Source organism: Lepus europaeus, chromosome 3, assembly GCF_033115175.1.
Source record: "Lepus europaeus isolate LE1 chromosome 3, mLepTim1.pri, whole genome shotgun sequence".
NCBI lineage: Eukaryota > Metazoa > Chordata > Mammalia > Lagomorpha > Leporidae > Lepus > Lepus europaeus.
In genome coordinates this window covers 72,475,352-72,502,647 of record NC_084829.1, presented here as the reverse complement: position 1 = coordinate 72,502,647, position 27,296 = coordinate 72,475,352, and the positions used below count along the sequence as shown (strand labels likewise).

At 41.9% G+C, this 27,296-nt stretch overlaps 1 protein-coding gene across 1 annotated transcript in view; it reads left to right on the top strand.

Moving 5' to 3' along the window:
* Positions 1-4,424: 4,424 nt before the first annotated feature.
* Positions 4,425-27,296, top strand: part of TMEM30A (transmembrane protein 30A) — a 44,801-nt gene continuing 21,929 nt past the window's right edge. The window contains 2 exon segments of the mRNA XM_062186373.1: positions 4,425-4,621; positions 4,623-4,965. Of these exon segments, the coding sequence (XP_062042357.1) occupies positions 4,449-4,621; positions 4,623-4,965 (516 nt within the window). The 5' untranslated portion in view covers positions 4,425-4,448.

The following is a 27,296-nucleotide window of genomic DNA, read 5'->3' as shown; positions in this document are numbered from 1 at the left end:
AATAAAGAAGCAACCCACTTTGTCACTGAAAACAATTTGAACCATTTTCAGTTTTCTCTGATACTCATATTGGCAAAAATTAGAACTGTGAAATTCTAAGTCCTTTGAAATGAAGTGAAAAAAATGTTGTTTGCTGGGTAAAGAAGCAAATTGTGGCAGCAGAAAACAGTGGTGGAAAAGTACAATCCGCTGTCTTCCATTTAAGTCCCACCAGTATTCCAAAATGAATCACTGATCAGACTGTCTTTTCTCCAAGCCAAACAGACTCTCATAGGTCACTATATGTTCTTTAAGGCTACTGAATTTGCCTAAAAATAATTTACTATCCATCCTAAAATCACCTACCTTACCCATTATCCCCTATGCAGAAAAGTATGTAAGTTTCTGAATCATGTTGGATTTGTGGGTATTTAAATTTTGTGACTGCCTCCATCTATGTTGATATACTTGTATGCTTTTTTTCTCTTATAAATCTGCCTGATTTATAAATTTAGCTCATTTCAGTGAACCATCAGAAGGCAACAGGCAAGTAGTTTTCCTTTTGTTCTTACAGACTGCATCTGGATTGTTAAGTTTTAGACAACAATCTAACTTTCAGTTCTACAAGTCTGCATTTCTGTCAAAATTGAATTACTAAAAAGAAAGATTAAGAGTTAACTAACTGGGGGCCGCTGCCGTGGCATAGTAGGTTAAGCCAAAGCTTGCAGCACTGGCATTCCATATATCCCAGTCCCAGCTGCTCCACTTCCAATCCAGCTCCCTGCTATGCACCTGGGAAAGCAGCAGCAGATGACCCAAGTGCTTTGGCCCCTGCACCCAGGTGAGAGACCTGGATGAAGAGCCTGGATTCTGGCTTTGGCCTGGCCCAGCCCCAGTCATTGCAGCCATTTGGGGAGTGACCAGAGGATGGAAGCCATCTCTCTCTCTTTCTCTCTCTGCCTCTGTCACTCCCTGTAACCCTACCTTTCAAATAAATATATATATTTTTTTGACAGGCAGAGTGGACAGTGAGAGAGAGACAGAGAGAAAGGTCTTCCTTTGCCGCTGGTTCACCCTCCAATGGCCGCCACAGCCGGCACACCACGCTGATCCGAAGGCAGGAGCCAGGTGCTTAACCTGGTCTCCCATGGAGTGCAGGGCCCAAGCACTTGGGCCATCCTCCACTGCACTCCCGGGCCACAGCAGAGAGCTGGCCTGAAAGAGGGGCAACTGGGACAGAATCCAGCACCCCGACCGGGACTAGAACCCGGTGTGCCGGTGCTGCAGGTGGAGGATTAGCCTATTGAGCCATGGCGCCGGCCTCAAATAAATAATTTTTTAAAGTTAACTAATTGGGGCTGGTGATGTGGCACAGTGGGTTAAGCCATTGCCTACAATGTCAGCACCCCATATGTATTTCAGTTCAAGTCCTGGCTGTTCTACTTCTGATCCAGCTCCCTGCTAATGCACCTGTGAAAGCAATGGAAGATGGCCCAGGTGCAAGGGCTCCTGTCACCCGTGTGAGAGACCTGGATGGAGTTCCTACTCCTGACTTTGGCTTGGCCCAGCCCTGGCCATTGCAGCCATCTGGGGAATAAACCAGTGATTAAAGATTTCTCTCTCCCTCTCTGTGTTACTCTGCCTTTCAAATAAACTTTTTTTCTTTCTAAAACAAGAGAGAACCAAAAGAGTACACTCAGCAATGTAGATTTCATTTTTTTTAAAAATAATCAACTAATCTTTCCTATAAACAAAAGAAAAAGAAAGCAGGTAAGTACATGATCTTTCAGATCACTAAAATCACAAGAAAAACTGAAGGCAAAATAATTGTCATATATACAAAATGCTGTAATAGCAAATCAGTTAAGAACCTATCATATTTGGTGCATATGATGATGTATGAATATAAATATATAAATATATATAATATAAATATAAATATATATAATATATAAATATATATAATATATAAAAAACCCAAAATCATGATATAAATTTTTTACTAACCATCAGAACTTAGTAAAATAAGACTCTGTGGCTCTGTGGCTCTGTGGCTCACTTGGTTAATCCTTCACCTGTGGTGCCGGCATCCCACATGGGCGCTGCGTTCTAGTCTCGGTTGACCTCTTCCAGTCCAGCTCTCTGCTGTGGCCCAGGAGGGCAGTGGAGGATGGCTCAGCTGCTTGGGTCACCCGCACGGGAGACCAGGAGGAAGCACTTGGTTCCTGGCTTCGGATTGGTGCAGCGCCGGCCATGGTGGCCATTTGGGGAGTGAACCAATGAAAGGAAGACCTCTCTGTCTCTCTCTCTCACTGTCTATAACTCTGTTAAATTAAGAAAAAAAAAGGCATTACTGTAGAACATCTTTTAATTCCATTTTCACAAACTGTTTGAAATGCTTCATTGTACTCCTCTAAATGTTAATAAATATTTGACTGTCTTGTATTCTTGAAACTTGTGATCATTTTGAAAATTTAATTGGAAATTATGAGGAACAAGCAATTTTTAATTTCCCTTTCCCTGATTTAGCCTCCTGATTTAGCTGACATAGCCATAATAAATAAATAAAGTTTGGGTGGTTCAGATGATGTGACTTACTCTCTGGATTTCAAAAATGTCAGTATAATGTGGATTGTGTGTAACTTTACAAAATTTTACAAATAATATAGCTTATTGTATGAATTTTGGAAAATACAGAAAAATGCAAAGCAACAGAGAAAAAAATTTCTCCATAGAGACAAAGTCACTATTTTCAGTCAAAAGTGAAAGTCATTAATAACTTTTTAGTTTGGCTATTTGTACAGTTCCTATGCTTGGCATCCCGGTTTAGTCATTTTTGAGTATTTCTTTGAATCAGTAAAAACTTGGCAGTTTTAAAATATCTACATGGTAGTATTCCATTTTACTGTAACGCTATAGGAGTATGTTCTGGTCTTTATCAACAGTAAAACAAAAATAAAACTTCCACAGTTAATTACAAAACACTACTAAATTAATGTGCAAAGGAACACACAAAAAAAGGGAAAAGTAACTTGGAACCAAATTTGGAGGCAAAATAAAAATCACCGAGGTAAGATAACAGGATTATTCAAGTCACACTGACTTTTATTTATTTATTTTTTTGATAGGCAGAGTTAGAGAGACAGAGAGAAAGGTCTTCCTTCTGTTGGTTCACCCCCCAAATGGCTGCTACGCCGGGCGCTGCGCCGATCCAAAGCCAGGAGCCAGGTGCTTCCTCCTGGTTTCCCATGGGGTGCAGGGCCCAAGCACTTGGGTCATCCTCCACTGCACTCCCGGGCCACAGCAGAGAGCTGGACTGGAAGAGGAGCAACCGGGACAGAATCCAGTGCCCTGACGGGGACTAGAACCGGGTGTGCCAGTGCCACAGGCGGAGGATTAGCCTAGTGAGCCACGGCGCCGGCCATCACATTGACTTTTTAAAAACAATTGTAAGTTGAAAGGCAGATGGGACCAGGGCTGTGGTGTAGTGGGTTAAAACCATGGTTTGCAGCGTTGGCATCCCATATGGGTTGGGTTGGAGTTCTGGCTGCTCCACTTCCAACCCAGTTCCCTGCTAATGAGCCTGTGAAAGCAGCAGAAGATGGCCCAAGTGCTTGGGTCCCTGTACCCATGTGGGAGACTTGGCTGAAGCTCCTGGCTTCAGCCTGGACCTACCGTGGTGTTTGGGGCCATTTGGAAGTTCTGTCTCCCCTTCTATTTGTCTCTTTCAAATAAGTAAGTCTCAAAAAAAATTGTTTTGAAAGTCAGAGCAACACAGAGAAGGGGGTGGGGATGGGGGTGAGCAATTGATTCCATCTGCTGGTTTACTTCTCAAATGCCCAAATGGTTCTGGGCCAGACTGAAGACAGGAGCCTGGCACTCACTCCCTCCGGGTCTCCCACATGGATGGCAAGGGCCAAGTACAGGGCCATCATCTGCTGCCTCCCAGGCGCATTTGCAGGGAGCTGTAAAGCACAGCAACAGGGACCCCAACTCAGGCAGCTTAACCCGCTGGGCCACAAGGTCATCTCGCGTTATTGATTCTTAAGGAAAAAAGAGTCATGCTTTACGCATCTCAGTTAAAGTCATATGTATACCCCCCCCCGGGGGGGGGGGCGACTTATTTTAACCAAAGAAGTCTTTTATATAACCGCAGCAAATACTGCCGAATTCCACCAGGCTCAAAATCCTTCTGGAAGGCATTAAGGTGAAAAGAAAACCTTGTCCCGCGCTGAAGCCACCAGAAATAAGTCTTGGTCAGCAGCTCCAGGGGTGCCGGCGGCTCACGCCAAGCCAGTAGCTGTCGCCATGATAACCGGAGGAGGTGTGAGCAAACAGAAGCGTCGGCGAGTGGGCGGAGACGCACCTACGGCGCAGGCGCCGAGACCCCGTCGCCCCCGGGCGGCGCATGCGTCCACGTAGCCTCGCGCTCTGGGGGTTGAGCCCCTCACTTTGTCGTCACAGGGCAGATGATCAGGGTGCGTCCGCCTTTTCCCTCCCCCTTCTATCGTCCTCCCCTTTCCCCTCCCCTTGTCCCTCAGTCTTCTCCCTCCTTCCTCTCTCCCTCCCTCTGGTGTCTTCAGCCGTCCCTCGCTTCCGGTCAGCGGCTGTCTGCGGAAGAGTGTCCCGCCTCTTCCGCCTGTGCGGCGGCGGCGGTGGCGGCGGCGCCTGCGCGTCTCCTGTCAGGGTCAGCAGGCGGGTCCCCTGGACTGTCCACCTGCGCGTCGCGGATCCGCGCCGCGGGGGTCGATGGCGATGAACTATAACGCGAAGGATGAAGTGGACGGTGGGCCCCCGTGTCCCCCTGGGGGCACCGCTAAGACCCGGAGGCCGGATAACACGGCCTTCAAACAGCAACGGCTGCCCGCTTGGCAGCCCATCCTGACGGCTGGCACGGTGCTCCCTACCTTCTTCATCATCGGCCTCATCTTCATCCCCATTGGCATCGGCATTTTCGTCACCTCCAACAACATCCGCGAGATCGAGGTGAGGGGAGGGCGCGGCGGTGGGAGCTAGCTTTGCTGGGGACCCGGGGCAGCGGCGCCCGCGCCCCTCTCCCCCGGCTCGCTGGGGTTGACAGGCGGGCCCGCCCTCCCGCTCACCTTTCCTCTGCTCAGTTTCTTCTTTCTGGTTCTGCGGGTTTCCTGAATTTGCACTTTTGTCCTACTTCTACCCACGGTTTCCACGGTCAGAGACGGAATGAATGTTTAATGCCGAAGGTGGGTCGGGTTGAAGAACTCTTCTTTCCTGGGCAGTGTGTGTGTTTCCGTGGGGACGTGGTTCAGAGTCGTGAAAAGGTGAAGGAAAAAGAAGCTTCCTCTAGATGTAATTTCGAGGGAACTGACAGGGTCAGAGTGTCATTACCCGTGCGAGGATCCTGCCGGGATGCTGCGATTGTTCCTGGGTGAAGGACCCAGAGTCATAGAGGTGCTAATGCTTCTTATGTAAAGTGGTTAAGTCATGTATTACCAGTATTAGGACACATGACCGGTGTGCTCAGGGCCTTTCGTTGTGAGCTAATTAGATGGTTTTTAGTTGCAGGACATGGTACAGGTAAAAATGTGCAACTTCAGTTCTGCTTTTAATTTAGGCTGAGTTTCTTGGTAATTATGCCCTACATTCACCCTAGGGTTCCCCCACCACCACCACACTCACTCAATCCCAGTATATCTTAAACTTTACAGAAAGAGCCAATGACCATACACAGGGAATACATTGTAAACTGTCTACCAAAAATTATACTCATTAATTTCACTGCACATTTAACTTATTTTACTTATGTAAGACCACAGAAGAACTTGTGTTGTGGAAGCTTTCAGACCTTCAAGAGTCGCAATCTCCTAATCTTTATCCACCTGCAGTGACAAAGATAGGTTGATAGAGTGTAAATACTGTGTAGATGTATGGTGTTAAACATCAGTTAATCCTTTCTTCTTGCTCAGGGTGTTTTTATCTGTTTGACAAGTCTGGAACTGGAAGCAACTTTTTTTGGTTTCTTATACTCTCTTTTACACAAATATATGCTCACTTTTTAAAAATCTCTTTATGTATTTGATTTAATGGTACTTTAGGAGTAATTTTATTTTTGCTACTGAATTAGGAATAGAAGTGCTTATTTTCAACTTTAATTTACTGTGTTATTTCCAAAACCCAGTTGATATACTTTTTAATTGTATGGGTGTATAGTGCTAAGAACAGTAATAAGAATAGTAGCTATGGTATAGCTAGTTTTACAATCTTTTACCAAAAATAAATTTTCAACTTAATAATTAGGGAAAGTGTCATAGTATATTTTTTCAGTGTGTATTTTTAATTTATCATTAAAAAAAAAATGATTTGAGAGGCAGAGTGACAGAGACTGAGGAGAAACAGGTAGAGGGGAAGAGATGTAGGTAGATATTTTTGATCACCTTGTTCATTCCCAGGTGCCACAGGAACTCCAGCCAGGTCTCCCACATATGTGGAATGAACCCAAGTACTTACGCCATCATCTGCTGCCTCCCAGGTTGAGCAATAGCAGGAAACTCAGATGTGGGTTGGGGGCATCTCAAGTGGTAGCTGAACCAGTTGCACAATTCCTGCTCCGATTTGATCCTTTTTACCTCCTGAATAGTACCTCTTGCAAATATAGTACCTCTTGTCTTCCCAATCACATTAGGTTCTCAAATAATATTAGAATTTGAGCAAAGTGGTATAATGCAAGGACTGTGGGCTCCAGCTGGGGCCAAGGCAGAGCTGGATTTAGATTCCAGCTCAGCTGTTAGTTTCTTGAAAAACTTAGTGTCTCAGAGTCTTGGTTTTCTCATCTATAAAATAAACAGAATAATATGTATCCCCTAAGATATGAAAACTAGAAGCAATTTAGATAAGATAAATTGTATGATCTAAGTTAATCATGAGATTAGAAATAGAATCAAAAAGGTTTAGATTTGGCAGTAGACTTATTAAAACTATTGCAAAATTGAGACAGAATCACAGATCTCTTGATTTCTGGCTTTAAGCCTTCACCCAGCACTAGGAGCCTTACTGCAATTTTAGTAAAATAGGAGAAAATAGTTAACTTTAGAAATTTAAATCATCTTATTTAAACTTAAGATTTTAAGATGGAAGTAGTAGCAGTACTTTAGAATTGTATATTAGTATTTACTAAATTATCAGAATTCAAGTGCTCTTAATATTTGCTGTGAAAATAAACATTTATGTTTAAAATTCTTGGGTTCTGAAATAAGATTCTTCAAACTAAGTCGTAGGTGAAATGGAAATTTCTTAAATAGTTCTCATATACAATTCTGATTGCAAGTTACCTGAAGGATTAAACTGCAGCTTTATGTGGTTAAAGGGCACTGAACTTAAGGGTCAGGGCATTAGAATTAAAATTTCTAGCTCTGTCACTCTGTAGACTATGATCTTAGGCATGTTTTTGAGCCTGAGTTTCCTCATCTGTAAAGTAGAATAATGCATGTTTCCTAAGATATGAGAACTAGAAGCAATTCAGGTTAAGGAGTCTGGTATATATATAGAGGTTCTCCTTAGCTCGATGAACCAAAAGATTCAGATTAGATAATCTCTAAATGCTATCGAACTCTAAAATTCTATGACTTCCAACTTAAATGTGGTGTAAAAAATGCTGCGTATTCATATTGAATTGCCTTTGGAACCGCAGGAAATGACTACCAGGAATAATTGGGAGTTTTGAGTCAACACTGAAATACAGTTGTGCACATAGAATCCATATACATATGTGTATATATGTATATTTTAAACTTGGATTTTATATGTGTAGAGAAGTATTTTTGAATTGGGTCTGGAGTTAATAGGAAAACCTAGGAAACTTTCCCAAGATAACACATGCTTGTTTCCGCTGTTCACTACCTTTTGTTAATCACTCACTTAAAGTATGTAGAGGGTTATTAAAAGTAAGTGGGTAATGAGATGTTCTTGTCAACATTTACTCCTATGCAGAAGTTGCTCAAACCTTTGTAGTTGATTTCTTTATTTTTGAAATTTTGAAAACGTGGGTTGCTGTATATGTTCAAATCACTAGGAGAAAGGAGACTTGTTACAAAATATTTTTGTAGTATAGCTTAATGTACTAAGAGCAGTAATCTGTATTTTTAAAGTGTAAAATCAGTGGTTCTTTCTCTTTCTACCAGAAATCTTAAAGAATTACTACTTCTTTAAAATGCCTCAGACTTCCTCCAAAAAAGATGTAAAAAAGGTATTTTTGCATTGTAATGCTTATATTTGATAGTATGCTTCTTCCCTTTGTGAGATTTAAATATCTTTTTAGTTGACTTTTAGACTTTTTCATAATTAAGTAAAATGAGACTATTAGAGAACTTGAGTTAATTTTATTATTCATGAGAAAATGTTTTAAACATACATAGAATATTTAATAGTAAGATTTAATATCTTTCATTGATTATTAATAGCATGGAATAAGTGTTGTCTTTAATTTGGCAATTGTAGGACTCAGGCACATATTTCTGCCAGAGAGGTTGTCATTGTCTAGGGCTGTTACTGGTAAGGCTGTAAAAGCTAACTTGAAAAATATTGTGAAGTTATTCTTTGTCAGTGTGCAGTTATGTAGTTTAAATTAATGGTTTAAATCAGTTGAGGATATTATTCAGAGAAATATTCAGAGTAAATTTAAAAACTAAATATTTTTTTGCCAAAACTGTTGAAAATAAATTTTCATAAAGTCTTAGAGGGTTAACTCCCTACCCTCATGTTGAATAGTGAAATTCAGTTTTTCTTCTTCTTAACCTTACTATTATTTCATTTTCCCTCTTCAGTTATTTAATCTTGATTACTTTGCTTCCCTAGTTTCTCATAAAAATATACTTTTGTCTATGTTTTTACTCCTGAGTATTTTGAATTCATAGATAAGATTTTTAAGGAGATTAAATTTTATCTGCACCTAGTAATCTTTGTTTATACTTGAGTCAAGGAAGAATAAACTGCTTTATAGAAATGATTGTTGAAGATTAGATACTTTATGTTAAGAAGTTTGAAGATTTTAATATTCAAATCGATTGCTGTTACTTAGAAGTAGACTTTGAATCTAAGAGGTTTGTAGCATTAGTTTTTTTTTTACATGTTTCTCAAGTAACTTCAATACTTAGAGCAAGGGATGACAAAGTAAATATGGCTGGAATGTTTTTAATGGCTCAGGAACAGAATACTTTTACAGATGAATATTTGTAGTGGATTTATCATAGGGAACTTTTTTTTTTTTTAAGATTTTTTTATTTATTTGAAAGACGTACAAAGAAAGGTAGAGACAGATCTTCCATCCACTGGTTCACTCCCCAGATGGCCACAACGGCCAGAACTGCGCCGATCCAAGTGGGCCATCTTCTGCTGCTTTCCCAGGCCATAGCAGAGAGCTAAATTGGAAGAGGAGTAGCTGGAACTAGAACCGGTGCCCATATGGGATGCCAGCTTTTCAGGCCAGGATTTAACCCACTGTACAACAGCGCTGGCCCGGGAACTGTTACTTTGAATCCCAATCATGTAAGATGTTATCCCCCACCCCACCCCAAGAGAAATTCACTCTTCCCATTTACCTTTGTTACCAAAAAATTACATGCAGTTATTATTATGGTTTGACTTTCATCAATAAAAACTGTGAAAATTTGTTTTCTCTTATTACATAAGAACTTATATAATGTGTATCCTTACCCCTTTGCATAGTCTAAGATAGATACTTTCTGGTCCTATTTTAAAAGAGAATTAAGTGTCCCTGACCTAAGACTTTAAGAGAAACATATTGGCAGTTTTATTGTTTGGTACCAAAATAGCTGTGCTACTGTTCTAATCTTTAGTAATCTTTAGAAGTAGGTGTAATGATCTCTGGTAATTGCTAGTGTTCTGTTGTCTTCCTATGGATTTCATAAATATAAAATAGCTGACTTTACCATTAATCTTAGCTAAGGTAACATTTCTTTGTCTCAGTCAGATAAAATTCAAGCAGCCTAATAAAAGTTGCTATTGAAATTTTACTTTAATTACATTTTGTTTTTATTGGAGCCCCTAGAAAGGACTCCAGATAAATTCTTTCATGACAAAGAATCAGTTTAAGGGGGGACTTAAAATGCTAGTTTTAACTTAATCTGATTAATACTTAAAATGATTTACCTTATTACTCAGCATTTTGTTGAATGGCCTGTTTAGGTCTTATATTGATTTCCTTTTAGACAAATAAATTTACATTCAAAAGGGAAGTTTCCCTGTCCTCCTAATACAATGTAAAAAAATGCATGTCCTTCAAATTCCTCCTTTTCCACTACATTAAATTCAGGGTCTGTTTCTTAGGAATAAGATGTGTTTTTAGAATTACTAAGAAGAAATGCCAGTTTGATTTAGGGGAACTTTTCCAGTGGTTGTAAAAAAAAAAAAGCAGAGAAATATTATAACACCTAAATAATCTAGAGTTCCACATCTGCTTTATGTTGCCTTTAGTTCTTTGTCATTTGGATTTAAGCTAATGGGCAGATATCTGGACTATCATTTTATTCTAGAGTATGCTTTGTGTTCTTTTACCACTTAATAAGCATTCATTTGTTGTAAGATTTATTTATTTTATTTGAAAGGCAGTAACAGGGAGTAGGAGAGACAGAGAGAGGTATTCCATCTACTGGTTCACTACCCAAATAACTGCAATGGCCAGGACTGGGCAAGACTGAGGCCAGGAACTTCTTTTTTTTTTTTTAATTTTTATTTATTTATGTATTTATTTTGACAGGCAAAGTTAGACAGTGAGAGAGAGAGAGACAGAGAGAAAGGTCTTCCTTTTTCTGTTGGTTCACTCCCCTAGTGGCTGGCGCGTTGATCTAAATCCAGGAACCAGGTGCTTCCTCCTGGTCTCCCATGTGGGTGCAGGGCCCAAGGACTTGAGCCATCCTCCACTGCACTCCCGGGCCACAGCAGAGAGCTGGACTAGAAGAGGAGCAGAATCTGGCGCCCCGACCGGGACTAGAACCCGGTGTGCCAGTGCTGCAGGTGGAGGATTAGCCTAGTGAGCCATGGCGCCAGTCAAGGAACCAGGAAATTCATCCAGGTCTCCACGAGGGTCCAGGGGCCTGAGCACTTGGGCCATCTTCTGTTGCTTTCCTAGGCATTAGCAGAGAGCTGGATCTGAAGTAGAGCAACTGAGACTCGAACTGGTGCCCATATGGGATACCAGTGTTGTATATAGTGACTTAACCCACTACTCTACAGCTGGCCTGGCTCCAGCATTAATTTTTTAAAATATGGCAGTGGTAGCACCTCTTCTTTTGGTAGCCTCTTTTTTGTTGTTTGCTTTTTTTTTTTTTTTTAAGATTTATTTTATTTATTTGAAAGGCAGAATTAGGGAGAGACAGAGAGGGAGATCTCCTATCCACTGGTTCACTCTCCAAATGGCTGCAATGGCTGGGACTGGGCCAGGCTGAAACCAAGAGCCAGGAGCTTCCTCTGGGTCTTCCACACGGATGCAGGGGCTCAAGCACCCAGGCTATCCTTTGCTGCTTTCTCAGGTGCATCAGCAAGAAGCTGGATTGAAAGTGGAGCAGCCAGCACTTGAACTGGCGCCCGTATAGGCTGCCGGCATTGCAGGCAGTGGCTTTACCCATTACACCACAATACTTGCCCTATTAGCCTTTTTGTAGAAGTAGAAACTATATAGTATGAACTTTGTTGTTTAAAATCTGATGAAATATGGGACCAGCACTGTGGCATAGCAGGTAAAGCCACCGCCTGCAGTGCTGGCATCCCTTATGGGCTCTGATTCAGGTCCTGGCTGCTCCACTTCTGATCCAGCTCTTTGCTATGGCCTGGGAAAGCCAAGATGACCCAAGTACTTGGGACCCTGCACCTGTGTGGGAGACTTGGAAGAAACTCCTGACTCCTGGCTTTGGATTGGCCTAGCTCAGGCCATTGCAGCTATTTGGGGAGTGACCCAGCGGGTGGAAGACCTGTCTCTTTGCCTCTGCATCTCTGTAACTCTGTAATTCAAATAAATAAATAAATCTTTAAAAAAAAAAGTATACAGAGAAAATAGGAGTAAGGACAAATTAGTTGGTGGAAGATTGTGAATAATCTTGGGACTTGATATTGAATGTATGAGAGTGACATATAATAACTGATATGATGTGTATCCTTTAGGATTGGCTTCAGCAATGAGGAATCAAGATTTCCTTTTGAATGTAAGATATAGAAAACCAGTACTGGGCTCTGTTTTACTGAGTCATCAGTGTTGTTTACTGCCGTGGCATTCTTACAGATTGGCTGTTATGTTTATAGTCCAAGATGGAGGCTTATTGTCTTTTCCAGGCAATAGCAGGGATGAAGAACAAGGAAGTAAAGGCCTTTTAAAGAAAATTCTTGGAAACTGCTACATTACTACCTCCACGTAGTAATAAGGCCTTGCCAGCTAGAAAGGAGACTGGAAAATGTAGTCTTTAGTTTGATAATATGGTTCTCAGCTAATAAGTGAGTGAGTATTTTATGCTGCAGAAAAAAAGTAGCACAGAAAATTGGATGGAGCTTATCAGCGGTCTCTACAACACTGGGACGTAAGATTTATTTATTTATTTAAAATGTTAATTTGAAAGATTTTACTGAATTTATTTTAAAAAAATACTTATTTATGGCCTGCGTCGTGGCTCAATAGGCTAATCCTCCGCCTGCGGTGCCGGCACCCCGGGTTCTAGTCCTGGTTGGGGTGCCAGATTCTGTCCTGGTTGCTCCTCTTCCAGTCCAGCTCTCTGCTGTGGCCTGGGAATGCAGTGGAGGATGGCCCAAGTCCTTGGGCCCTGCATCCCATGGGAGACCAGGAGAAGCACCTGGCTCCTGCCTTGGGATCAGTGCGGTGCGCCGGCCGTGGCGGCCATTGGAGGGTGAACCAATGGTAAAAGGAAGACCTTTCTCTCTGTCTCTCTCACTGTCCACTCTGCCTGTCAAAAAAAAAAAACAAAAACAAAAACACACACTTATTTATTTGAATGGCAGAGTTACAGAGAGGCAGAGGCAAAGAGAGAGAGAGAGAGAAAGAGGTCTTCCATCTACTGGTTCACTCCTCAAATAGCCACAATGGCTGGCGCTGGGCTGATCTGAAGCCAGGAGCCAGTAGCTGTTTCTGGGCTTTCCCAGGCCATAGCAGAGAGTTGGATCAGAAGAGGAGCAGCCATGACTTGAACCAGTGCCCATATGTAATGCTGGCACTGCTGGCAGCTGCTTTACCTGCTACACCACAGCACCGGCCCCTTATCTGGTGAGGCTGTTGCGGCCAACTGGGAAGTGAACCAGCGGATGGAAGACTCGTCTCTCTGTGTTTCTGCCTCTCCTCTCTCTGTGTAACTCTGACTTTCAGGTAAAATAAATAAATCTTAAAAAAAAAAAAAAAGACTTATCTGGTGGTAATGTAGTGTGCCAGCTGAACGAGAGAAGACAGGAGTTTCAACACTGAGTTACTAATGATTGCATCTCTATATTGAGGATAGTATTCATTTGAACTTAATTTCATAATAAAAGGAATTATGTGTTTTTTATGTGAAAAGCAAATTAGGTATGTGGTTTTGCTGGTAACTTTTTTTAAAGAACAGGTTAAGGAGAGTAGAGCTGCATGAAGCAGCTTACCCTGCTGCACTATAACAGACTCCTCTGCTTCTGATTCTCCAAATAATATTCTCCATGTCATGAACAGAATGTGATTTTTGTAACCTGTCTGTTCAAAGCTTTTCAGTGGCTTCTCATTACACTGAATATGGAAACCAAAATCCTTATAGTGGTCTATATGATGTATACCTGGATACTTTACCACTCTAACTTCATTTTCCACTGTTCTTCCCCACATCTTACTCTGCTTCAGCCGTGATGGCCTCTTTGCTGTTCCTCTACTAAGCACAGTCCTTAGAACCCTTGCTCTTACTGTTTCTTCTGCATGGGCTGTTCTCGCCTTAGATGTCAACCTCATTTACTCCCTTATCTCATTGAGATATTTACTCAAATGCCACGTTCCTGAGGCCTCCTCTGGTTACCCTTTAAAACTGTAGACCATCCTTCAACTCTTCCTATTACCTTTCCTTTCTCTCTCTCTTTATGTTTGTAAGATTTATTTTATTTACTTGAAGGGCAGAGTTACAGAGTGACAGAGAGAGACAGGGAGAGAGAGAGTGAGGTCTTCCATCTGCTTGCCTACTCCCCAGATGGCCATAACAGCCAGGGCTGGCCAGGGTAAAGCCAGGGGCCAGAGCCTCCTCTAGGTCTCCCACGTGGATGAAGGGGCCCAAGCACTTGGGCCATCCTCTGCTGCTCTCCCAGGCACATCAGCAGGAGTTGGATTGGAAGTGGAGCAGCCAGGACTCAAACGCACCCAGGTGGGAGGCCAGTGTTGCAGGCAGCAGCCCATCCCGCTACACTACTGCACCAGCCCCCTCCCCTTCCTTTCTTTATTTTTCTTTATAACACTTTTCACCACCTGACATGCTTCAGAAGCAGCAAATGAAGGAGGAAGTAAATAGGAGAAGGGAATAGATATCAACAAGTGGGGTCCCTTCTTTTCAGACAGTGAGAAAAGAGAATAAATACCAGCACTTGTATGAAACAACACAAGAAGTCTAAGTTCTATAGTTTGAATCCCAGCTGTGTGACTATAATCAAGACTTAACCTCAGAATCCAAGTCCTAAACTTCTCTCCTCAAAAAACTTTGAAATAATAATGTTATTCTCATAAATGTCACAGTATCAACTGATACAATGTATATAAAATTCTTTTTTATTTTTTGACAGGCAGAGTGGACAGTGAGAAAGAGAGACAGAGAGAAAGGTCTTCCTTTTCCATTGGTTCACTCCCCAATGGCCGCTGTGGCCAGCATGCTGTGGCCGGTGCACCGCGCTGATCCTTAGCCAGGAGCCAGGAGCTTCTCCTGGTCTCCTATGTAGGTGCAGGGTCCAAGGACTTGAGCCGTCCTCCACTGCACTTCCGGGCCACAGCAGAGAGCTGGACTGGAAGAAGAGCAACCAGGACAGAATCCAGCACCCCAACTGGGACTAGAACCCTGTGTGCCGGCGCTGCAGGCGGAGGATTAGCCTATTGAGCCACGGCGCCGGCCTATGTATATAAAATTCTTAGCAAACTCTCATAAAGTATTAGCCATTTGTGTGTGTGTGTGTATATATATGTATGTGTGTATATATATATATATATATATATTAAATAGAGTCGAGAGGATCTTTATTGTTTTTTAAGAGGAGATACTGGAACACATTTGCCAGCTGAACAAAATTGCTAAAAGAGGTTGAAGACAGAAATAAGAAGGTGATGACATTCTACATTCCTTCATCCACTGACTCACCCTGCAAATGCTCACAGTGGCTGTGGTCAAAGATGGGATCTGGATACTCAGTCCAGGTCTCCCACATGGTGGCAGGGACCTAACCACTTGAGCTACAACCTGCTGCCTCCTAAGTTATGCATCAGATTGAAATTTTTAGTAGGAGCAGAGCTAGAACCTGAACTAAGGTACTTTGGTATAGGATGTGGATGTCTAGCAGCATCTCAGCTGCTAGGCAAAACATCCATCCCCACGCATTAAGCAATTCTGACAGCATATTCTTCTGAAATCATCAACTGGGTATTCTGTAATTTAATTCCATTTTGATGCTACCCACCAGGAGATAGTGTTAAGGCCCACAGGTTAAGGTCTTAGTCCTACAACACTGCCCTTTTTTTAGATGGCAATTACATGTCCAAGAATGTGATCTGTAGTTCTTTCCAACTGGCTGTGAATCAAGGTTCCTATGATCCTTTTTTGTGATTTTTTCTTTTCTTTCTTTCTTTTTTTGGTTAGAGTGGCTCACAGAACTTAGGGGAATTTTTTACTAAAACCCATTTCTTTTTTATTTCTTTTACTTTTAAATATTTTATTTATTTATTTATTTGCTTGAGAGGTAAAGTTACAAAGAGAGGGAGAGACAGAGAGAAAGGTTTTTCATCTACTGGTTCACTCCCCAAATGGCTGCAATGGCCAGAACTGGACAGATCCAAAGCCAGGATCCAGGAGCTTCGTGGGGAGCTAGATTGAAAGTGGTGCAACTAGGACTCAAACTGGTGCTCACATGGGGTGCCGGCATTGCTGGCAGTGACTTAACCTGCTGCACGACATCGCTGACCCCTATACCCATGTCTTATAAAGGATGTTACAGAGGATACAGATGAAAAGCCAGATGGAAGAAATGTTTAGGGCAAGAGGTATGGGAGAAAGAACAAGGAGCTGCCATGCTCTCTGGGCACGCCACCCTCCAGGCACCTCCATGTGTTTGGCTATCTTGAGCTTCTTCTATTACTGTCTTTTTGAGTTTTTATGGAGGCTTCATTGGTCTCTGGTGATCAGCTCAACCTTCACTTTCTGTCTCCCTACTAGAGGTTGGGGATGTGGGGCTGAGATTTATAGCCCTTTAAAATGGTGCCTTGGTCTTCCTGGTGACCAGTTCTTATCCTGGCACTATTTAACGTGCCCAGCTACCAGTTATCTTTTTTTTTTTGACAGGTGGGGTGGACAATGAGAGAGAGAGAGACAGAGAGGAAGGTCTTCGTTTGCCATTGGTTCACCCTCCAATGGCCGCTGCAGCCGGCGTGTTGTGGCTGGCGCACCGCGCTGATCTGAAGGCAGGAGCCAGGTGCTTCTCCTGGTCTCCCATGAGGGTGCAGGGCCCAAGGACTTGGGCCATCCTCCACTGCACTCCCGGGCCATAGCAGAGAGCTGGCCCCACCAGTTATCTTATGAGCGTACAAAAGGCACTCTCTGCACCCCTGAGATTTCAAGATTTTAGGAGCTGTGTGCCAGGAAATAACCCAAATACATATTTCTTGTGTATCACAGTATCACACAGGGAAACCAGTTAAGAGGCTGTGGTGGTGATTGCTGCAGTAGATGGTGATGTTCATGGTAGGATGGCTGCAGTGAAAAGGTTAGATTTAAGGAGTATTATGAAAGTAGATCTAATAAAATTTTGTCATTCAGTGGAATATGTGAGGTATGAGAAAAAGTAAAGACTCGATAACATTAAGATATTTTGGTTTGTATCTGGAGAGATGGAGTTGTCATTTTTCAAGATGAGGAACATTGTCAAAAAAAAAGAAAAGGTTTTCATGTTAGTAGGGGGTTGGGGGCTAAGCAGAACAGAGTCCAATTCTTGACTTGTTATGATCAGATGCCTTTAGATATTCAAGTTAGAAATAATGAGTAGGCAGTTGAATATGTGAATTTAGAATTCAGAGGGAGGCTGATGCTGCGGCTCAATAGACTAATCCTCTACCTGCAGCGCCAGCACAGCGGGTTCTAGTCCTGGTAGGGGTGCCGGATTCTATCCCGGTTGCCCCTCTTCCAGGCCAGCTCTCTGCTGTGGCCCGGGAGTGCAGTGGAGGATGGCCCAAGTCCTTGGGCCCTGTACCCCATGGGAGACCAGAAGAAGCACCTGGCTCCTGGCTTCGGATTAGCATGATGCGCCGGCAGCAACATGCCGGCTGTGGCGGCCATTGGAGGGTGAACCAGCGGTAAAAGGAAGACCTTTCTCTCTGTCTCTCTCTCTCACTATCCACTCTGCCTGTCAAAAAAAAAAAAAAAAAAATTCAGGGGGAAAGTTAAGGCTAGAGTTATACATTTTGAGGGTTAATCTATAGATGATGTATAAAGGCATAAGATGTAATGAAATCAAGAGTGATTTAGAGGCCAGCGAAAAGTGAGAAGGTCCAAATAGCCCTCAGTAACTCTAGTGCTTTGAATTGGTTAAGTGAAGAGAAACTATCAAAAGAGACTGAAAAGTTGGGGTGAGAAACCTTTTTCTGTCAAAGGCCATTTGGATATTTATAACATTCACAGCCATATAAAATTATTAAGTTAAAAATTAGCCTTCTGTAGGTTTATTGATTCGAGTCCTACAGTTGTCTTCACAGGGCCAGATCAAGTTATTTTGAGGAGCTTATATGACCCGTGGGCTGGATGTTCTCCACTCCAGCTAAAAATGAACAGGTAGTGAGGTAAGGAGGACAGGGAAAGAGTAGTGTCCTAGAAACCGGTTTCAAGGAAGAACATAGTAATAATCATGCCACATGCTGCTGCTGCTAGTTCACAAAGGAGCAGGACTGAGCATTAACCTTTGATTTAGTGTCATGAAAAACACTGGTGAACCTTGCAGTGGATGCCATCATCTCATGGTTTTTCATGCCAGAAATCCTAAAAATCAACCTAAGTACATTTGCCCTTATGCCATCTCTAGGCACTAAATTTTTTAGATTCTGCCTTCTCTATATTTTCCGATTCCATCTCTTTTTCCCATTCCTGCTGCCAACTTCTTAGTTTATGTTCTCAACATCTCTTGCCTGGATTATTGCAGTAACTTTCTGTTTGCTTCATCTACCTCTGATCTGGCGTTCTCTTCAGTCTTTCTGTATGTTGTTATCAGAGTATTCTTTAAAAAGACTAGCCTGAATAGTAAATTCTCTTGCTTAAAATTTCTCCTCTGTCTGTCTCCTTCTAGTACTTAGGACACTGTCTAAGCCCCTTATCATAAAATATGATTTTCTTCCTGACAGGCTACTTTCTACTTCTCTGTTCACATTTTCTACCACCCTCATACCTTTTGCTGCTATAATTTCTGGAATGTGACATGCTTCTAGACATACCTGAAATGTCCTTTTTCCTCATTCTACCATTTTTTTTTTTTTTCAAATTTTGTTCCTGTTAAAATTATGGAAAGTTTTTGCAGAGTCCTCTCTTTCCCCATCTGATGTATATGCTTTTCTCAGATTTCATAAGTAATAGTTAATGATGCCTCATAATGTTATCATAGTATATCCTATAATTATGGACTGATGTGATCCAGGAAGCTGGACCAGAAGTGCCTGGACTTGAACCAGGCACTCTGATATGGGATGCAGATGTCCCAAGATGCCATGTGCCAATCCCCATGTAACTGTTATAACAGTATATTGCTATAATTATCTTATTTCTATTGTTGTTTTTATCTTACTGTGCCTAATTTATAAATTAAATTTTATCATAAATGTGTATGAATGGGAAAAACATCTAGAGTTTGGTAGTATCCACAATTTCAGTATCCAGTCTCATTGGAGGGCTTGGATCATATCCTGTGCAGATAAGAGAGGTTGGGGGGAGAACTACTGAATTATAAAAATTCTATTTAAAACTCTGTTAGGATGGTCCAGGGATCATGACTACCTAATTTTTTTCTTAAAATTTTATGTATTTGGAGGTCAGACACACACACACACACACACACACAGTTCCATCTGTCAGTTCCTTCCCAAAATGCCGACAGCAGCTATGATTGGATCAGTCCAAAGCCAGAAACCTGGAGCTCAATCTGGGTCTCCCACATGAATGGCAGGGACTCAAGTACTTGAGTAATCATTTGCTATGTCTCAGGGGGTGCATTAGTAAGAAGCTGTATCAGAAGCAGAGTGGGTCCTTGAACACAGGCACTCTGATATGGGATGGGGACATACCAAGAAGCATCTTAGTGCTATACCAAATGCCTGCCTTATGGCTACCTATTTTAACAATTCTTTAAAAGACTTATTTAATTATATTTTAAATATTTATTTTATTTATTTGAAAGGCAAAGTTACAGGAGCTTCTTCCAGGGCTTCCGTGAGAGTGCAGGCCCAAGGATTTGGGCCATCTTCCACTGCTTTAGCAGGCATCTTAGCAGGGATCTGGATTGGAAAGGGAGCAGCCAGGACCTGAACCAGTGCCCATTTGGGATGCCAGCACCTCAGGCAGCAGCTTTACTATTATGCCACAACGCTGACCCAAGATTTATTTATTTATTTATTTGAAAGGCAGAGTGACCGGGAGAAATGAAGAGGCAGAGAGAAAGAAATCTTCTATTGCTAGTTCACTATCCAAATGGCTACAACAGCCAGGGCTAGGCTAGGATGAAGTCAGGAGCCTAAAACGCCATCCAGGTCTCCCACATGGATGGCAGGGGTTTAAAGTACTTGGGCCATCATCCACTGGTTTCCCAGGAACATTAGCAGGGAGCTGGCTTAGAAGCAGAGCATCTGGGACTTGAACTGGTGCTCTGATATGGGATGCTGGCATTGTAAGAAGCAACACAATGCTGGCCCCAACAAAGCTATTTTTAATCTGTATTTTAGGTAAAAAATAAGATCTGGGAGAACTCTTTAAAATTACTAAATAATTATCATGTTAATTATTGATGCTAATCTTATTCTAAAATGTCTTAAATTGACTTCCATATTGAAATTATCATAAGGTGCATTTTTTTTTTAAATAATTGGAAGCAGCATTGCAGTCTGATGAAAAGAATAGCAACTTTGGAGCTAGACAGATCTGATTCTCTATGAGTTGAGTATGTTCCCCCAAAAGATATGTTGAAATCCTAACTCTGGTGGGGCTATTTGCAAATAGGGTCATTGGATATAAACAAGTTAATATGAGATCATTCGGATGAGTCTCTATCCAATATGATTACCGTGCTTATACAAAGAAACATATACATTGGGGCTGGCACTGTGGTGCAGCAGGTTAATGCCCTAGCCTGAAGCGCCGGCATCCCATATGGGTGCCAGTTCTAGTCCCGGCTGCTCCACTTCCAATCCAGCTCTCTGCTATGGCCTGGGAAAGTAGTAGAAGATGGCCTAAGTCCTTGGGCCCCTGCACCCTCATGGGAGACCTGGAAGAAGCTCCTGGCTTCGGATCGGCGCAGTTCCGGCCATTGCGGCCAGATGGGGAGTGAACCATCGGATGGAAGACCTCTCTCTCTCTCTCTCTGCCTCTTCTCTCTCTGTGTAACTCTGACTCTCAAGTAAAAAATAAATCTTTAAAAAAAAAAAAGAAATATATACATTGAAGGAAGGTGATAATGAGGACAGAGAGAACAACAGAGATGGAGATGGAGTGATGAAGCTGCAACCCAAAGAACTCCAAGAAATGCTGGCCAAGGCCAGAAACTGAAGAAGCAGAACAGTTTTTACATAGAGGTCCAAAAGATGTATGGGCTTCTTTCCTCCCAAACTATGAGAAAATAAAGTTCTGTTCTAACACAGCAGCCCTAGAAAACTGATGTAGAAAAATACGAGCTGTTTTGTCTTGGGATGTCATTTAACCTGTGAATCTCACTTTCCTCATTTATAAAAGAACAGTTCTGGTATGGAGTAGAGATCTGGAAAATAACAGCTGACTTCTGCTATGGCTGTCCTTTTTCAAGGACAATTTACATTTGCCTGTCACCTAATTCATTGATCATTTCCATGTGTAAGATTGTAGTTTACTGCTTGGATTAGAAGTAAAAACCTTACTTTATGTTTCCATCTAGTGTTTCTAATTAAAAAAAAAACAGTTATTTTTCTTAAATACTTGCTTATTTTTATCTATGTAAAGGATGGGAAAGGGACAGCAAGAGCACGGGGAGAGAGAACAAGAGTAAGAGAGAGAGATGGAGATAGATCTTCGTCTGCTGGGTCACTCCCCAAATGCCTGCAACAGCTGCAGATGGGCCAGGCTGAAGTCCAGAGCCATGTTCTTTAATCCAGTTCTCCCACTTGAGTGGCAGGGGCCCAAGCACCTGAGCCATTACCTGCTGTCTCCTAGGATATGTTAGCAGGAAGCTGGATTGAATTCTGGAGCAGCCAGGAATGGAGAGAATGGCAGCCTAACTTGCTGGTCCACAACTCCTGCCCCTATGATCCATAGACATTTTAGGATATAAAGAGTTGAACTTCTTTGATTTTTTAAAAAGACTTATTTATTTGAAAGGCAAAGTTAGAGAAGCAGAAACACACACAGATCTTCCATCTTCCAGTTCACTCTCCAAATGGCTGCAACCACCAGTGCTGGACCAGGCTGAAGTCAGAAGCCTGGAACTCCATTTGGGTCTCCCACATGGATGGCAGGGCCCAAGCACTTGGACCATCTTCCTCTGCTTTTCCAGGTACATTAGCAGGGAGCTGGATCAGAAATGGTACAGCCAAGACTCGAACCATTGCTCATAAAGGATGCCGGTGTTGCAGGCCCACAGTTAACCTGCTGTACCAAGAGATAGCCTTTTTTGTTACTGTAAGTTTAGAACTAAGCCTCTGATGATTCTCTTTGAACAAAGAAATTAAATAATCTGGAGTAACTATGAGTTTTTAAAAATTTATTTCAACTGCCAACTTTTATAAGATTCTAATTAATTTAAATGTGGTAATTTATTTTTTCTTTTCTTTTTTTAAGGATTTTTTAAAAATTTTCAACATACCTTAATGGAAACTCATTTGATTTTTAAAATTATGGAAATGTGTTTGTAGGTTGTTGTTATTTCCATTTTTAGATAAGAACACTAAGGCCAAAATCACCTGACATTCAGATTCACATAATTGGTGCAGGAGATTGTATTAATGTTCCTGTGTTAGTCTGACTACTGTGCAACAGAGCTGTTACCTCTCTTGTATTGGACTGTATGTCAACTAATGTCATCCAAATTGAATTACCACTTTGACCAGTCATATTACACTTCCTTACATTTATTTTGTGGAAAACTTGGAGCCCTTTTGATTTTTCACATGATTTATGTAAAACGTACCTAACACGTTGTAGGGATATTTGTATCTCCTTAATATTAAATTTCTCTAACGGCTCTATTAAGGATTTATCTATTTATTTGAAAGGTAGAGTTACAGAGAGGCAAGGGCAGACAGACAAGACTTCTACTGGTTCACTCCCCAAATGGCTGCAGTGGCTGGAGCTGGGCTAATCCAAAGCCAAGAGCCAGGAACTTCTTGCAGGTATCCCACGTGGGTGCAGGAGCCCAAGGACTTGAATCTGTCAACTGCTTTCCCAGGTGCATTATCAGGGAGCTAGATCAGAATTGAGCAGCTGGGACTTGAACCAGTGTCCGTATGGGATGATGGTATTGCAAGCAGCAGCCTTACCCGCTACGCCACAATGCTGGCCATAGTAGTTTATTTTTTCTACTCCCCTTATCTGATGATGAAACTATAGTTATTACTTTTTTTAGGGCAGTTAGGTTTATTAGATGGTATCCTACTTGCCTGTATTTGTAAGGAGAATGTATTTTTCCACATTGATATCCGATGGGGCTTCAAAAAGTTCACAGAAAATTTAGAACACCTTTTTTAGATTAAATTTATTTGAAGAGTTATAGAGATGGAGAGAAAGAGAAAGAGAGAGGTTTGCCATCTGCTGGTTCACTCACCAGATGGCCACAATGGCCGGGGGCTGGGCCAGGACTAAGCCAGGAGCCAGGAGCTTCCTCTGTGGGTGCAGGGACTAAGTACTCAGGCTGTTCTCTGCTGCTTTCCCAGGTGCATTAACAGGGAGCTAGATTGGAAGCAGAGCAGCTGGGACCTGAACCAGTGCTCATATTCGGATGCTGGCACTGCAGATGTTGGCTTCACTTGTTGTACCACAGTGCTAGCCCCTGGAACATCTTTTAATTCCACTTTTCCATGATGTTTTTGAAGCTCTTCTGTAATGTCTATTTAATGAAAAGGAAGCATCTTATGTACTTTAATAAATATTCAGTACTGCAGTATACAATGCCTGCTTCTCTTACTCTGAAAATCCACATCTACTTTCCTTCTGCCAGGGCCTGGATTATATATATATACTGGATTATATATACTTGGTCTACAAAGACAGTAATCTCTGTGGAAAAGTTAGGGATATCCCTCATTTTTGAGTCTTCAGTTGAAAGCATTGTAATTTATATTACCTCTGTGAAGAACACACACAGTTGCTCCATGCTTACAGACTTCTCTTTTTGCCTGAGATTTCTGAATTACAAAGCAAAGAAATTTGTTGCTGTGATGTGACTCATAAAGTTACTCCTCTATTCTAGTCACCTTCAGGAGGGTAATATGATCTTCCTAGCCTCTAGCTGATGTCTGCTATACCTGATGTCATCTGAATGAACTTCTTTGTTGCTGCTGGTGTTTCTGTACCTTGTGCAAGTGCAAATGTACATGGGAAGTGTACAGTCTCCTGAAACTTTTGATGCTGCCATTACCAGGAGAGGGCTAAAATGTCCCCTCCCCACAACTCCATCCACATTTTGTTATTTGAATTACATAGCCACACTACTTTAGTTTATAATGGCTCAAATTGCAAACCCTTTAGCTTCTGCTCTGCAGTCATACTCTAGTGTTCCTTATCTAAACCCTTAATTTTTATTGTTACTGATTACCACTTGTTTTATAAATACACATTGTAGAAAATCTGATAACTGGAGAACTCTTGATGATCAGATCTTTATGTCTAATTCAGAACTTTACTTGGTTCCTAAATTCATGTGTCTTTTGGGTAGTCCCTGACTCCTGACTCCCTGTACATAACTTCTTTTTTTTTTTTTTTTTTTTTTTTTTGGACAGGCAGAGTTAGACAGTGAGAGAGAGACAGACAGAGAGAAAGGTCTTCCTTTTTCTGTTGGTTCACCCACCAAGTAACTGCCACAGGTGGTGCGTTGCAGCCTGCATGCTGCGCCGATCTGAAGCCAGGAGCCAGGTGCTTCCTCCTGGTCTCCCATGCGGGTGCAGGACCCAAGGACCTGGGCCATCCTCCACTGCCCTCCTGGGCCACAGCAGAGAGCTGGACTGGAAGAGGGGCAACCAGGACAGAATCTGGTGCCCCAACGGGGACTAGAACCCGGGGTGCCGGCGCTGCAGGTGGAGGATAAGTTTAGTGAGCTGCAGTGCCAGCCATGTAGATAACTTCTACTTAGCAGCAATCCTGGAGAAATTTGCTCATTACTAGATTAGGATGTGTTTCTATAGTACCTGTGATTCTTTTTTTTTTTTTTTTTTTAGATTTATTTATGTTTGAAAGGCAGAATTACAGAGAGGCAGACACATAAAAATTAAGGGAGAGGGAGAGGGAGAGCTACTTAGTTTTCAGAGAAGCACTGTCAGCAGAGATGACAGTGCAGAGATGCACTGTCAGCAGCAGTAACCTACTCTGGCTAGCTTACACAGGGAAAGAATCCGTTAGAAGAGTTTGTAGCTGTCATTCGAAATGGGTAGGAATTCTAGAAAATCAGAATTAGAGATGGGAAAAAGGGAAGTTTGAAAGCATTAAGTCTAGCTCAGATGCTACAAGCCAAGCTACTGCTGTGCCTGGTAACTTACACTCCTACTTGTCTGCTTGTCTCTGTCTCCTAGGATTGAACGATTTATGTGGGAGTGTTTGATTGCTGAATCTGGATCTTGAGCCTTTGTCCTGGCAACCATTCGATTAGGGAGTGGAAGCATCCATTTCTCCATTTAGCTGTTGAAATAGAGGTAGAATCCTTTCTCTCTCCAAAACTCTCACAATGTAGAATTTTAAAGTATTTGCAAGTGTGTTCAGATGCTACGCACTTTAACAACAATAACAACAACAATCATAATTATCCATCAGAAGTTTATCTTTATTCTTGTAACCTCAGGGTCCTGATTTAGTATGTCAGAAATGGTGTGGTATGGTGGAAAGATAATGGGTGTTGGAGACAGCAGGGATTGGCTCAGAATTACTGTATCTGGGTGATACTGGAAAAATTCCTAACCTTCGTAAATGTCAGTTTCCTAGTTTAAAATAAGAAAAATAAATGCCAATTTTGCAGGCTTTTTTTTAATTTAAATTTTATTTGAGAAGCAGAGAGGCAGAGACAGATGCAGATACAGAGAATTCCCATCAGCTGTTTCACTCATCAAATGCTCACAACCTCCACTTGGGGCTGAAGCCAGGAGCCAGGAACTCATTCCAGTTCTCATTTACGGGGAAGGAACCCAACTACTTGAGTCCTCACTGCTGCCTCCCAGAGGGTATGTTAGCTGGAAGCTGTGCTCATGAGTAGGGCTGGGATTTGAACCCAGGTACTCTGAGATGTGGGTGTCCTAACTGAAGTCTTAACTGCTAGACCAAATGCCTACCCCTGTACTTTTTTTTGTTAAATTTTATTTATTTTAGAGAGTTACAGACACAGAGAGGGAGAGACAGAGAGAAATGTCTTCCATCTACTGATCACTCCCCAGATGGCCGCAATGGCCGGAGCTGGGCCAATCTGAAGCCAGGATCCAGGAGCTTCTTCCAGGTCCCTGATGTGGGTGTAGGGGCCCAAGAACTTGGGCCATCTTTCACTGCCTTTCCAGAGAGAGCTGAATCAGAAAAGAAGCAGCTAGGACATGAACTGGTGACCATATGGGATTCCAGTGCTGCAGGTGGAGGGTTAGCCTACAGTGCCACAGAGCCAGCCCCCTTCCCCAGTACTTTTAAAATGAGATATGTATTAAGTGTTCATAACGCCTTACACTTAACAACACATTTGGCAAACAGTAATCACTAAAACACAGTGTGTTATTTTGGTCGCAGTTTACCTCCTTAGCCCTGTCTCATTTTCTTCCAACATGAAATTCTCCATATATCCAAAATGTTTATCCTCATTGTCCTTCGATGTATCTTGTGCTTTATAAATGTTTTCTTTTCCATATATTCTTTACTTTTTTCTATCTTTCTTTTGTGACTCTGGTCACATCCTTGGTTCTTCACAGTAAGAATGTACTGGTCTCTCTACTGCTGATTGCCTCTAAGCAAACCAGTTTGAACTTAGCATTATATAGCAGTATTCTTTGTATTCATCTTTGTTAAAATAATCTGCAAGAGGGCAAAGGGAACTCCTTATTCTTAGGAAAAAGCAGTTTAGTAGGTAGACCATTGTACATGGGCTCAGAAATCTTTGGTTCTTGCTTAGCACCAGCTATTGTTACTTGTGATAACTTGGGCAAGTTTCTGATTATATTCTTTTTATATCAAATAGAGATAATGCTAAAGGATTTTAGTGAAGATCAGATGAATACATATATAAAAGAAAGGCTTGTACAACCTGTATTGAATAGATATAAATTATAATTACTATTTGTATCTGTATCATACCTTGTACCATTCCTTGTACATCATAAAGCTTACTGTGTTAATGATAATTTTTGAAAATATTGTTAAGATTTTTCTAGAATCAAATGACATGAATCAGGCATGTGGTACAGCAGGTTAAGACGCAACTTGGAATGTCTGCATCCCATATCTGAGTGTTGGTTCAAGTCCCAGATACTCTGCTTCTGACCTAGCTTCTAGCTAGTACATCCTGGGAAGTAGCAGATGTTGGCTCAAGTACTTGAGTCCTTGCCACCCCTGTAGGAGACCCAAATTGAGTTTGGGGCTCCTGACTTTGGTCTGGCCCAGCCTTAGCTGTTTGCAGACAAGTGGGCAGTGAACTAACTGTTCTGCTGTCTCCATAATATCTCTCCCTATGTCACT